Below are 15031 nucleotides of genomic sequence, written 5' to 3'. Positions count from 1 at the left end.
TTATGAGGAGAGGCTGAGGAGATTGGGTTTGTACTCGTTGGAGTTTAGAAGGATGAGGGGGGTTCTTATGGAGACTTATAAGATAATGCGGGGGCTGGATAGGGTGGAGGCGGAGAGATTCTTTCCACTTAGTAAGGAAGTTAAAACTAGAGGACACAGCCTCAAAATAAAGGGGGGTCGGTTTAAGACAGAGTTGAGGAGGAACTTCTTCTCCCAGAGGGTGGTGAATCTCTGGAATTCTCTGCCCACTGAGGTGGTGGAGGCTACCTCGCTGAATATGTTTAAAGCGCGGATGGATGGATTCCTGATCGGTAAGGGAATTAAGGGTTATGGGGATCAGGCGGGTAAGTGGTACTGATCCACGTCAGATCAGCCATGATCTTATTGAATGGCGGGGCAGGCTCGAGGGGCTAGATGGCCTACTCCTGCTCCTATTTCTTATGTTCTTATGTTCTTATGTTCTTACTCCCCCCACTGATTAACAAGAGTGGCCTGATCAGTGATATTTTTGACTCAGGAATTTATTGCAATTTCAATTTGCAAGGTTTGAGTGTAAAATAGTAAGTGAAATGATTAGGAATGGAGAAGAAACAAACTTATTTTGAGGTGGAAGAGGTATTTATACTGAGGGACTGGGTGTACATTGGGAAGAAGAGGTTGGTGAAATGGTGCCACAAGCTAACGTCGCAAAAAGATGCAAAAATAGTTGTGGTAATAACTTGTCTTCAATGTTTTGTAAATAATTGTTTCTCTTTCTGACTCACAGAAATTACCTAGCAAACCAGAGACAAGAGGATATCCCTAACTACCTAAAATATGGAGGCAGATTCTGAAACGGTTCCAGCTGAGAACATGGAAGGAGCTTATGTGGAAATAATAGTCGATTCAGCAGAAAATATCTCAACGGAGTCATCATCTGAAGAGAAAGATCCGGATGGCACCCAGGTTGTGGGTTATGCAATGGATTTAGCAGAAGTGGAAGTTTCAGACATTACCGTCGCAGGATCTCAGGAAAATTGCTGTTCAGGGGAGGCCCACTCTGACCACAACCAGATGAAAAAAGAGCTGACACCAGTATTTGTAGGGAGTGGTTCCTGGAAAGAACTAGCTTTGAATGTAGGAGGCCTGGTATCAGAACATGTAAGCAAAGAATCAAACCGAGAGACAGGCTGCCAGTGGATGAAGAAAGAACCAAATTTGGAGATTGGATCAGCACAGGTATTGCAAATTAAGTAATTTGATAAGAAAAAATATTTATCAAATTGTTTGAGTGGAAAAATAGTATTTTTTTGTTACCTGAGTAAAGCAAACCAAATAACTCACAAGTGACATTGATAAGGGAATTACATGATCCTGCTACATGGATGGGATAAAAGTTGGACTGAAATAAGATAGAAATAAATAACATAGGAACAGATATTCCTGAATCATAACTTTGTTGAAGGCAGGATCTTTCAGCTCCTCAACCAAGGCCATTGGTTTCTCTGCCCTCCTTGTATGTTGCCTCTCTTTCAGTTCCAGGCACTCATTCTCACTATTGCTTAGTGGTTCACCCAATGAAATCCCTCCAATTATTTGTAATGAGCACCCAAGTGGGTGTGTCCTGAACTGGCCTTGTACATGAGGTACGTTAACGAAATATGCGATGAAATGGTAGGAATTGGACTTCTGGAAGTACCAGGTTGGTTATCTGAGTGGTTGGCTTCTTGAATGCCCGATGGTGTGTAACACAGAAGACCTTGGGCAGAATTCTCCCAAGCCCCCGCCAGCAGGTTCGTTGGCGGGCAGGGGGGGAGGAGAATCTAGCAGGAGCTAAAATGTTGGAAATCTGCCGGCATGAAATCACGTAGCAATTCTCCCAGTGGCGGGTTAATGGTGGGTTAGGAGTTACTGATTACTGTGGGTGGCATTGAGGTTATTAATTATAGTAAGTGGGACTGCAAATATTCATTGCAAGAAGGTGAGACTGGTATTATTGATTAGACCAGTGACTGGGTTTGCAATGTTGAGATGCAAATATTGTACTATGCATTTCTTCTTATTCAGGTTGGTGTTCTTGGCTGCTCTCGCAATGGAGTCCTGGCTGTGTACTATGTAAGTATTTGTTCATTTCTATTTAATTTCTCCTCAATTGTTTTGTATATCTTATTTGTCCTTGACACATCTAAGCTCCCTTCCCTTAATTATGTGTTGGAGGAAGTCAGACTGGCCATCCAAATTTGTTGTAGGAATTGGCAAATATAAACCAGGTTTGGGCTTGCCCCATTTCTATAATGTAAGCAGGCCAAATCTAATGGCAACTTGCAAAACAGTACAGCTATATCTAGTCTGCATTCTTCTGAATAGTATTATTATCAGATGCTGGATGTTTGTTTGCTGGAGAGCAGATTGAAGTTTGTTCATTTCATGTTAGTTTCATTGGATCCAGGGTGGAAAGTTCAATGCTGGTTGTGGAATCCTCGGAATACGATTAATGCTTTTAACTTTATTCACCATTGACCTTTCTGGCTGAAATTTGGCACTACAGTGTTGCTGCATCAGTGTACATAAATAGTTTCTTAAGTTGGATCAGGATCTACCTCTGGGAAAACCTTTTGAGTTTCCAGCAGGAGACTACTACAATTCAACACAGATGGGTTGGCAAGTTGTGTGTCAGTCTGTAATAGCATTCCGTCTATAAGCACAAAGGTGAGTAAAAGAATATGCTTACAAAGTATCTGGACCTTAATGCTTGAGCTACATGGTGCATGGAGTCCTTTAGGAATTTAACAGAGTAACATTGATTATTTCTCAAGTACTTAGATATTTCTGATTCTGCATTGGGGCAATGGGGCATTGAAGTCAGTAGTTTAAAAGAATACCTTGGAAATTAAACAAAAATGTGTTCACTTGTTTTGAGTAGGACCTGAGTTAGCTGCAGAACTGTTTCTCATCTCAGGGACTTGGATTTGCATCCAGCCTAGGCCAATGGGGTAAGAAGTTCCCGATATCTGGTGACTGCAAATGTTCGATTTGAGTTTGAGTCTTAAATCATGCCCGAATATGTGGGGAACGTCTTTGAGGATGTAACAGAGAGAATAGATAGAGGGGAACCTGTAGATGTAGTGTATTTAGATTTCCAAAAGGCATTTGACAAGGTGCCGCATAAGAGGCTGGTGCATAAAGTAAAAGCCCATGGAATTGGAAGAAGTGTGTTAACATGGTTTGAAAACTGGCTGACACATAGAAAACAGAGAGTTGGATTAAATGGGTTCTTTTCAGAGTGGAAGGATGTAACTAGTAGAGTAGAAATAGAAATAGAAACCCTACAGTGCAGAAGGAGGCCATTCGGCCCATCGAGTCTGCACCGACCACAATCCCACCCAGGCCCTACCCCCACATATTTTACCCGCTAATCCCTCTAACCTACACATCCCAGGACTCTAAGGGGCAATTTTTAAACCTGGCCAATCAACCTAACCCGCACATCTTTGGACTGTGGGAGGAAACCGGAGCACCCGGAGGAAACCCACGCAGACACGAGGAGAATGTGCAAACTCCACACAGACAGTGACCCAAGCCGGGAATCGAACCCAGGCCCCTGGAGCTGTGAAGCAGCAGTGCTAACCACTGTGCTACCGTGCCGCCCTGATCAGTTCTTGGCTGCAATTGTTCACTATTTATATTAATGACCTGGCCGAAGGAATAGAACATAAGGTTTCCAATTTGCCGATGATACAAAGAAGGGCAGGTTGTGATGGGTTATTGTGATCCTGCAACAGGATATAGATCGATTGGGTGACTGGGCGAAAACCTGGCAAATGGAGTTTAGTGTGGGGAAGTGTGAGGTCATGCATTTTGGTAGGAGGAATCAAAAGGCAGATTACTATCTAAATGGAGAGAGACTGCAGGAGAATGAAGTTCAGAGGGATCTTCATGTTCTAGTGCATGCATCACAAAAAGCTAGCAAGCAAGTCCAACAAATACTTAAGAAAGCAAACAACATTTTGGCCTTTATTGCAAAGGAGTTGGAATTTAAAAATAGGGAGGCTTTGTTGCAATTGTACAGGATATTGGTGAGGATCACCTGAAATACTGCGTACAGTTTTGGACCCCTTGCTTAAAAAAGTATAGAGTAACATTGGAGGCTGTCCAAAGGAGATTCACCAGGCTAATTCCTGGGATGAGAGGGTTGTCCTATCAAGAGACTAAATAGTCTGTGTCCCTATTCCTTGAAGCTTAGACGAGTCAGGGGTGACCTTATTCAAACATATAAGATCCTGAGGGAGGTTGATAGGGTAGATGGTGAGATGTTTTCACTAGTGGGAGAGTCTCGAACAAGGGGACCTATCTACAAGATAAAGGGCCGGTCATTTAAAATAGGTGTGTAGAAATTTCTTCTTGCAGAGGGTGGTGAATCTCTGGAATTCTTTGCCCCAAAAGGAGAGTGGAGGCTGGATCATTAGAAGTATTTAAAGTGGAGGTGGATGAATATTTGATCGATCGAGGAATAGAGGGCTATGGGGAAATGGCGCAGAAAAGGAGCTGAGGCCGGCATAGATCAGCCATGGTCATATTGAATGGCGGGGCAGGCTTGAAGGGCCTGGTGGTCTACTCCTGCTTTTATTCCTTGTGTTCTTGTGTGGTAGCTGGGCAGTACTGATGGCACAAATGCTGCACCAAGGTTGGCATTGGCTGCAATAAAAACTGAAAATGCTGGAAGTACTCCGCAGGTCAGTCAAAGAACAAAGAACAAAGAACAGTACAGCACAGGAAACAGGCCCTTCGGCCTTCCAAGCCTGTGCCGCTCCTTGGTCCAACTAGACCAATCGTTTGTATCCCTCCATTCCCAGGCTGCTCATGTGACTATCCAGGTAAGTCTTAAACGATGTCAGCGTGCCTGCCTCCACCACCCTACTTGGCAGCGCATTCCAGGCCCCCACCACCCTCTGTGTAAAAAACATCCCTCTAATATCTGAGTTATACTTCGCCCCTCTCACCTTGAGCCTGTGACCCCTCGTGAACGTCACTTCTGATCTGGGAAAAAGCTTCCCACCGTTCACCCTATCTATCCCCTTCATAATCTTGTATACCTCTATTAGATCTCCCCTCATTCTCCGACTTTCCAGGGAGAACAACCCCAGTTTACCCAATCTCTCCTCATAGCTAAGACCCTCCATACCAGGCAACATCCTGGCAAACCTTCTCTGCACTCTCTCTAACGCCTCCACGTCCTTCTGGTAGTGCAGCGACCAGAACTGGACGCAGTACTCCAAATGTGGCCTAACCAGCGTTCTATACAGCTGCATCATCAGACTCCAGCTTTTATACTCTATACCCCGTCCTATAAAGGCAAGCATACCATATGCCTTCTTCACCACCTTCTCCACCTGTGTTGCCACCTTCAAGGATTTGTGGACTTGCACACCTAGGTCCCTCTGTGTTTCTATACTCCTGATGACTCTGCCATTTATTGTATAACTCCTCCCTACATTATTTCTTCGAAAATGCATCACTTCGCATTTATCCGGATTAAACTCCATCTGCCACCTCTCCGCCCAATTTTCCAGCCTATCTATATCCTGCTGTATTGCCCGACAATGCTCTTCGCTATCCGCAAGTCAGTACCAATCAAGAGAGCATTTCCTGCATTTTCTGATTTTATTTCAGATTTCCAGTATTTGATACTTGGCTTTAGTATTGACATTGATTGAGGTGAATTACTATTTTGCATTTTTATAATAACATTTTCTCTCTCGATATTCCAACTGCAATTCCTATAAGCAGATTTAATTCCACACAATCAAGAGACTATCCGATTTGTAATCTATTGGTAATTTTTATCGGTAGTGATTGCAAAGTGGTTATGTTACTGGACTAGTAATCTAAACATCTGGACTAATGATCTGGAGATATGAGTTCTAATCTCACCACCCAAGTTTGTACATTCTCCCCATGTCTGCGTGGGTTTCCTCCGGGTGCTCTGGTTTCCTCCCACAGTCTGAAAGACGTGCTGATTAGGTGCGTTGGCCATGTTAACTTCTCCCTCAGCATATCCGAACAGGTGCCGGAGTGTGGCGACTAGAGGATTTTCACAGTAACTTTATTGCAGTGTTAATGTAAGCCTACTTGTGACACTAATAAACTTTAAACCTTAAAATTCTTAGACTTCTCAACTTCAATGAATATAGGCCCAACCTGCTTAACAGCAGACAACTTCTTTGTCCCAGAAATCAGCCTAAGGAACCTGCTCTGAACTGCTTTCAGTGCAAACATATCCCTCCTAACAGTAATAAATAAACTTTAAACTTTGAAATACTTTAAAACTGGGGAATTTAAATTCAGTTAATTAAATAAATCTGAAATAAAAAGTAATTGTTGATAATGGTAATTGTGATCTTTGACTTGGAAATAGTGACAGCAAGGGAAATTTATAAATACTTTAAAATATTTGTGGAATCTATAATTCTCTTTAAAAAATTGGATAAGAACTTCTGAGGGTTTGTATCAAATGTAAAGGGAGCAATTGTAATTTTTCGACATTGAAAAAATACTGATCCATATGACCTGGCTACCCTTGACCTGGAAGGGATGTGGGAGTCACAAGGACAGAAAGGGGAGGGGTTTCCAGAAGGAAGTACATCATACAGAATGGACAGAACTACTTTTACATGGAAACTGCTGCAAATGGAGAATTACATGTCCTTGAAGCAAAAGGATTGAAGCTGGACTTCTGCATGGAAGTACTCTGTGGCTGGAATGAAGAGACTAGAGGTGTTTGGATCACCTATAACATTCCTGAAATAAGTCCTTGTGGTGTCTGCTACTCCACGTGTAATTTAGCATACTTACTAATCACAATACCTGTTAATTCATATTTAATTCACGTTGATTCTGATTAGTATTAAAGTTAAATTTACAAAACATGAAATCTTGTTTGGGGATTCTCTTCATTTAGGAGTAGTTCAATGAATTCGGTTATTTTGATTTATGGATCCTATGGGAATCATAACATGACAATATAATGGCCAGATTCTTGTAAAAACTTATCAGGTTCATTGATGTGCTTTAGGGAAGGATATCTGTGGCCATACCTTGTCTTGCCGACATGTAACTCCAGACCCAGCAATGCGGCTGATTCTTAGCTGCCCTCTACAATGGCCCATCAAGCCACTCCATTTGTATCAAACTGCTATGACAAAGTATAATCAGAGTAACGTTTGAACAGATGACCCAACATTGAGCAAGGCATTGGCATTGATTGAAAGTTTGGCTAAAGGCTGGTCGACCCTGCAAATCCCTGCTGACTGACATTTTGGACTAATTGAAGCCTTATTTATAAAATCATCCTTTTCAGCTGTAACCATTCCATGTTTCTATGTCCCAGTCATCTCCCTCACTAACTTGGGTATGGCCAATTTTAATGGCAGGATAGACCCACCGGATGGGGTGACAGTGTTATATATTTGGGAGGAATTGGCCCTGGGAATCCTCAACGTTGATTTTATAATCTCATGAAGTTTCACAATATCTTGAAACTAGAACAAGGAAATCTCTTGCTGATTACCACCTACTGCCCTCCCCGTGATCATGATATTGGGGTGGCACGGGGGCATTGTGGTTAGCACTGCTACCTCATAGTGCCAGGGACCTGGGTTCAATTCCGGCCTTGGGTCACTGTCTGTGTGGAGTTTGCACATTGTCTGCGTGGGCTTCCTCCGGGTGCTCCAGTTTCCTCCTACAGTCCAAAGATGTGTGGATTGGCCATGGTGAATTGATCCTAGTGTCAGGGGACTAGCAGGGTAAATATGTGGGATTACGGGAATAGGGTCTGGGTGGGATTGTGGTTGGTGCAGCCACTGCACTGTAGGGAATCTATGATATTAGGTTCCTGAACTCAGTGTGGAATGTGGCAGGCTGTGAAGTGCTTAAATGAAAGATGCACTGCTGTTCTTCAAGATTGTGTTGACCTTACTGGAACAGTGTATGGACAGTAAGAAGTCTCACAACACCAGGTTAAAGTCCAACAGGTTTATTTGGTAGCAAAAGCCACTAGCTTTCGGAGCGCTGCTCCTTCATCAGGTAAGTGGGAGTTCTGTTCACAAACAGGGCATATAAAGACACAAACTCAATTTACAAAATAATGGTTGGAATGCGAGTCTTTACAGGTAATCAAGTCTCAAATGTACAGACAATGTGAGTGGAGAGATCGTTAAGCACAGGTTAAAGTGATGTGTATTGTCTCCAGACAGGACAGTTAGTGAGATTTTGCAAGCCCAGGCAAGCCATGGGGGTTACAGATAGTGTGACTTGAACCCAAGATCCCAGTTGAGGCCGTCCTTATGTGTGCGGAACTTGGCTATCAGTCTCTGCTCAGTGACTCTGCGCTGTCGTGTGTCGTGAAGGCCGCTTTGGAGAACGCTTACCCGAAGATCAGAGGCCGAATGCCTGTGACCGCTTAAGTGTTTCCCAACAGGAAGAGAACACTCTTGCCTGGTGATTGTCGAGTGGTGTTCATTCATCCGCTGTCGTAACATCTGCATGGTCTCCCCAATGTATCATGCCTCGGGACATCCTTCCCTGCAGCGTATCAGGTAGACAACGTTGGCCAAGTTGCAAGAGTACGTACCATGAACCTGGTGGATGCCTCCCGAAGATATACAAGGCAAACACACCTGGCCGTCCCATCGTATCGGGCAATGGGACCCTGTGCGAGAACCTCTCCGGCTACGTCGAGGGCATCCTGAAACCCATTGTACAAAGAACCCCCAGCTTTTGTCGCGACACTACGGACTTCCTACAGAAACTCAGCACACATGGAGCAGTTGAAACAGGAGCACTCCTGGTCACAACGGATGTCTCGCCACTCTACACCAGCATCCCCCATGACGATGGCATTGCTGTAACTGCCTCAGTACTCAACGCCCACAACTACCAGTCTCCAGATGCAATTTTACAACTCATCCGCTTCATCCTGGACCACAATATCTTCACCTTCAACAACCAGTTCTTCATCCAGACACACGGAACAGCCATGGGGACCAAATTCGCAACTCAATATGCCAACATCTTCATGCACAGGTTCGAACAAGACCTCTTCACCGCACAGGACCTTCAACCGATGCTATACACTAAATACATAGATGACATTTTCTTCCTTTGGACTCATGCTGAACAATCATTGAAACAACTATATGATGACATCATCAAGTTCCATCCCACCATCAGAATCACCATGGACTACTCTCCGGAATCGGTTGCATTCTTGGACACACGCATCTCCATCAAGGACGGTCACCTCAGCACTTCACTGTACCGCAAGCCCACGGATAACCTCACGATGCTCCACTTCTCCAACTTCCACCCTAAACACGTTAAAGAAGCCATCCCCTACGGACAAGCCCTCCGTATACACAGGATCTGCTCGGATGAGGAGGATCGCAACAGACGCCTCCAGACGCTGGAAGATGCCCTCATAAGAACAGGATATGACGCTCGACTCATCGATCGACAGTCCCGACGCGCCACAGCGAAAAACCGCACCAACCTCCTCAGAAGACAAACGCGGGAGACGGCGGATAGAGTACCCTTCGTCGTCCAGTACTCCCCTGAAGCGGAGAAGCTACGACATCTTCTCTGGAATCTTCAACATGTTATTGATGAAGACGAACATCTCGCCAAGGCCATCCCCACACCCCCACTTCTTGCCTTCAAACAACCACACAACCTCAAGCAGACCATTGTCCGCAGCAGCCTTCAGGAGAACAGTGACCACGACACCACACAACCCTGCCACAGCAGCCTCTGCAAGACGGTGCCAGATCATCGACACGGATGCCATCATCTCACGTGAGAACACCATCCACCAAGTACACGGTACATACTCTTGCAACTCGGCCAACGTTGTCTACCTGATACGCTGCAGGAAAGGATGTCCCGAGGCATGGTACATTGGGGAGACCATGCAGACGCTACGACAGCGGATGAATGAACACCGCTCGACAATCACCAGGCAAGACTGTTCTCTTCCTGTGGGGGAGCACTTCAGCGGTCACGGGCATTCAGCCTCTGATCTTCGGGTAAGCGTTCTCCAAGGCGGCCTTCACGACACACGACAGCGCAGAGTCGCTGAGCAGAAACTGATAGCCAAGTTCCGCACACATGAGGACGGCCTCAACAGGGATCTTGGGTTCCTGCCACACTATCTGTAACCCCCATGACTTGCCTGGGCTAGCAAAATTTCACTAACTGTCCTGTCTGGAGACAATACACATCTCTTTAACCTGTGCTTAACGCTCTCTCCACTCACATTGATTGTACCTTTGAGACTTGATTACCTGTAAAGACTCGCATTCCAACCATTATTTTGTAAATTGAGTTTGTGTCTTTATATGCCCTGTTTGTGAACAGAATCCCCACTCACCTGACAAAGGAGCAGCGCTCCGAAAGCTCGTGGCTTTTGCTACCAAATAAACCTGTTGGACTTTAACCTGGTGTTGTGAGACTATGGAGCACACCAGGATGATAGGGAATGGGATAACTTGATGTTGGTTTCAGACAAAGCTCGGCACAACATCGAGGGCCGAAGGGCCTGTACTGTGCTGTACTGTTCTCTGTTCTATGTTCTATGTTCTTACTGTGTTTACCCTAGTCCAATGCTGGCATCTCCACATCATGACAGCGTATGGGACAGAAAGATCAGAAAGATGAGAGTTAAAAAGTTAAATGTTGGGAAGATTGAAGTCACACTTGGAGACTCAATGGAAGTATTACCACATAGTGGCCACCTAATTGACATTTGGTTTCCCCACTGAAGTTAAGATCACATAGTGAGCAACAAATACAGTAGATTAAATTTATAGAATTATAAGTAAATCGCTGTTTCACCTGGAAGGAGTGTTTGGGGCCTGGGAAGGGTACCTCCAAATAATGAGTCTGTTCTTCCTACGTCTAAACCCATCCTTTGTTTCTTTATTTGTCCCATTACAATTTCCTCTTTAGCTTGCACCATCATCTCTTTTGTCATATAATCTTTCCTCCTTCCACACTATCACACAGCTTCCCTTTGATCTCCCCCCCCCACCCCCCCAACATCCTCCCACCCTGTCCTTTCCCTGTACTTGCTTAAAAGCTGTTACATCCCCAACATTTTCAAGTTCTGATGGAAAGTCGTTGAACTGAAATGGAACCCTGTTTTTCTCTCTAAAGATGTTGCCTGACCTGCCTTATTTCCAGCATTTTGCTGTTTTTATTACTGTAATGACTCCCATGAGGTCCATGGGAAATCATTGATTGATCTCCCTGTGGGGTTCTTTGAGTATGAGTGCCCTGGTAACAGACAGTGGCCTGCCCAGCTTGAACTCATTACTTGAGTCTTTGATAAGGCAGGCTCAGGACTGGGCCTTCTGAACGGTAGTCTCGGGCAGGGACTACTGTGTGTACACCACAGTAGTGGTTTTATTTTGAATTCTGTAATAAATTATGTTCTTTTCCAATCGGGTTTCCTGAGTCATTACAATTAGTCTCAATGATACTTGAAGCAATATTTCTCTCATGGAGTCCTCATGACGAGACTGACTCATTCAAAGTGATTCGATCGGCGACCATCCACCTTTTAATGTTTCATAGAAATCATAGAAACCCTACAGTGCAGAAGGAGGCCATTCGGCCCATCGAGTCTGCACCGACCACAATCCCACCCAGGCCCTACCCCACATATTTACCCACTAATCCCTCTAACCTACTCATCTCAGGACTCTAAGGGGCAATTTTTAACCTGGCCAATCAACCTAACCCGCACATCTTTGGACTGTGGGAGGAAACCGGAGCACCCGGAGGAAACCCACGCAGACACGAGGAGAATGTGCAAACTCCACACAGACAGTGACCCGAGCCAGGAATCGAACCCAGGACCCTGGAGCTGTGAAGCAGCAGTGCTAACCACTGTGCTACCGTGCCGCCCCACATGGTGATATCTCCTCTTTCATTGGATTTTGATGGTGAGTGTTTGGTTCAGTTTAGGGTGGGGTTGAGAGCATGGATTTTATTTTTCTACAACCCTGACCAAATGGTTCAACAAATTTTAAATGTTGTTGTGTTCCCTTTAGTCCTGTTTTCCAGCAGCATTCAATCAATTAAGAAACCAGTACTTTAAATTGTAAATTCATCTCCCTCCATCCATGGTTCTTAGCAAGGTTGGACACCATGATGCACAGACATTGCTGGAACCAAGCCGTGTTAGGGCATCAATAGTGAGAGATGAATGATCTGATGCATTGCCCACATTGGCATGGTATTGTAATATGGTGCCATTAATGTGAAGGTGGTGTGCATTGCATCTTCCACCGGTTCTCTTTCAATTTTTGATTAGTGCTGGTCTAACCAAATTCCATCCCATCCCAACTCAGCTAATTACATTATCCTGCATAATCCACAAAACTTTCAGAATAGATTGTTTCAATTCAGAAAGCAGAGAGTTTTTTAAATATTCATTCGTAAGACATGGGTGTCGCTGGCTGGACCAGCATTTATTGCCCATCCTTAGTTGCCCTTGAGAAGGTGCTGGTGAGCTGCCTTCTTGAATCGCTGCAGTCGCTGTTCTGTGGGTTGACCTATAATGCCAATAGGGAGGGAATTCCAGGATTTTGACCCAGTGACTGCGAAGGAATGGCGATATATTTCCAAGTCAGGGTGGTGATTGTTTTGGAGGGGAACTTGCAGGTGGTGGTGTTCCCATTTATCTGCTGCCCTTGTCCTTCTCGATGGAAGTGGTCGTGGGTTTGAAAGGTGCTGTCTAACAATCTTTGGTGAATTGCTGCAGTCATCTTGTAGATAGTACACACTGCTGTTACTGAGCACCGGTGATGGAGAGATTGAATGTTTGTAGATGTGGTGCCAATCAAGTGGGCTGCTTTGTCCTGGACGGTGTCGAGCTTCTTAAGTGTTGTTGGAGCTGCACCCATCCAGGCAAGTGGGGAGTATTCCATCACACTCCTAACTTGTGCCTTGTAGTTGGTGAACAGGCTTTGGGGAGTCAGGAGGTGAGTTACTCGCTGTAGTATTCCTAGCCTTTGACCTGCACCTGTAGCCACTGTGTTTATGTGGTGAGTCCAGTTGAGTTTCTGGTCAATGGTAACCCCAAGGATGTAGACAGTGGGGGAGTCAGTGATGGTTACACCATTGAATGTCAAAGGGCGGTAGTTAGCGTGTCTCTTATTGGTGATGGTCATTGCCTGGTATTTGTGTGGCGTGGATGTTACTTGCCACTTGTCAGTCCAAGCCTGAATATTGTCCAGATCTTGTTGCATTTTTTGAACATGGACTGCTTCAGTATCTGAGGAGTCGTGAATGGTGCTGAACATTGTGCAATCATCGGCGAACATCCCCACTTCTGACCTTATGATGGAGGAAAGGTCATTGATGAAGCAGCTGAAGATTGTTGGGCGTAGGACACTACTGTGAGGGATTCCTGCAGAGATATCCTGGAGCTGAGATGGGAAGAAAGGTTAGTTATTTTGATTGGCAGAAGGTGGGAATGGTGTTCCACAAAGTTCAGTGCTGGGGTCACTGCTGTTCACAATTTACATTAATGAGTTGGACTCTGGAATCAGAAACACCATTTCTGAATTTGTGGATGACATCAAATGGGGTGGGGGAGGTTGCTGTATCGGAATAAACACCAGGAAAGGACTGACAGGCTTTTGGACTCTTTTCTCTTGGAAAAGAATGCTGAGGCCTGACCCAATAGAGGTCTTTAAAATGATGAAAGGTTTTGGTAGAGTCAATACAGAGAGAATGTTTCTCCTGTGGGGAAGAGCATAACTTGAAGTCATCAATATAAGATAGTCACCTAGAAATCCAATATGGAATTCAGAAAAAACTTCTTTACCCAAAGAGTCGTGAGAATGTGGAACTCGCGACCAGTGGGAGTGATTGAAGTGAATAGTATCAGTACAGTTAAGGGAAAAGTAGACAATCATAGGAGGAGAAGAGATTAGAAGGTTACAATAATTATAGATTTAGATGAGGAAAATAGGAGGAGGCCTAATTTGAACATAAACACTTTTGTGCACTGGTTTGGTCGATAGATTGTTCCTTGTGTAATTTCAGGGTTTCGTTCTCCTAAATGGGTCCTTATAGTGATATTCCCTCCCTCTGTAATAGTGGTTCTGGCGTGGAGGTTTATTCTAAAAGCCGTTGGTGATCGTTTTGCTAAGTTTGACCTGTTTTGAAGATTGCCATTTGTTTCCCGTTTCAGGTGGATAAATCTTCAATCATTCAGCTGCTGGGAGCCTGTGACCAAGATGTCCAGCCTGGTCTGTTTCTAAGTCTGGAAGATACAACTGAGACAGCGTTTTGCAACAACTTGTATGTTGGCAGCAGTTCCGCACCGACAGTCAAAGGGGTTTGTACAAAAGATTGCTCTCGTTGTTCTTCTTAGCCAAGATAATGTTAAGAAGAGATTGCTAATCTTTGATTGCTAATTAAGGAGAGAGGAGAGAGGTTTCCAGAAGGAAGTACATCATACAGAATGGATAGAACCCCTTTTACATGGAAACTGCTACGTGTGGAGAATTCCTTGAAGCAAAGGGATTGAACCTGGCCTGAGGAATGGAAGAAATCTGTGGCTGGAATGAAGAGAATATAAGTATTTGGATCACCTATAATATTCCTGAAATAAGTCTTTGTGGTGTCTGCTACTCCATGTGTAATTTAGCATACTCACTAATCACAGTGCCTGTTAATTCATATTTAATTCACGTTGATTCTGATTAGTATTAAAGTTAAATTTACAAAACATGAAATCTTGTTTGGGGATTCTCTTCATTTAGGAGTAGTTCAATGAATTCGGTTATTTTGATTTATGGATCCTATGGGAATCATAACATGACTATATAATGGCCAGATTCTTGTAAAAGCTTATCAGGTTCATTGGTATCCTTTAGGGAAGGAAATCTGTGGCCATTCCTGGTCTTGCCTACATGTAAGTCCAGACCCAGCAATGCGGCTGATTCTTAGTTGCCCATCAAGCCACTCCATTTGTACCAAACTG

General features: G+C 44.3%; 1 protein-coding gene across 1 annotated transcript; it reads left to right on the top strand.

Annotated features, from left to right (window-relative positions):
- Positions 1 to 766: 766 nt before the first annotated feature.
- Positions 767 to 14780, top strand: LOC144509215 (uncharacterized). The gene is made up of 3 exons (XM_078237715.1): positions 767 to 1218; positions 2047 to 2094; positions 14237 to 14780. Exons 1-3 carry the CDS (start codon positions 817 to 819, stop codon positions 14417 to 14419), a joined length of 633 nt encoding a protein of 210 aa, XP_078093841.1. The 5' UTR covers positions 767 to 816; the 3' UTR covers positions 14420 to 14780.
- The last annotated feature ends 251 nt before the right edge of the window (positions 14781 to 15031 follow it).

Source organism: Mustelus asterias, chromosome 21 (assembly GCF_964213995.1).
Source record: "Mustelus asterias chromosome 21, sMusAst1.hap1.1, whole genome shotgun sequence".
Taxonomy (NCBI): domain Eukaryota; kingdom Metazoa; phylum Chordata; class Chondrichthyes; order Carcharhiniformes; family Triakidae; genus Mustelus; species Mustelus asterias.
The sequence above is the reverse complement of the archived record's forward strand: the minus strand, read 5'-3'. Positions and strand labels throughout refer to the sequence as shown.

Excerpts from the sequence above, each read along its gene's own strand:
- LOC144509215 (XM_078237715.1), top strand. The coding sequence starts at position 817 with ATGGAGGCAGATTCTGAAACGGTTCCAGCTGAGAACATGGAAGGAGCT. Across the intron at positions 1,219-2,046 it reads TGGAGATTGGATCAGCACAG|GTTGGTGTTCTTGGCTGCTC; the intron begins GTATTGCAAATT and ends CTTCTTATTCAG. Across the intron at positions 2,095-14,236 it reads GAGTCCTGGCTGTGTACTAT|GTGGATAAATCTTCAATCAT; the intron begins GTAAGTATTTGT and ends TTCCCGTTTCAG.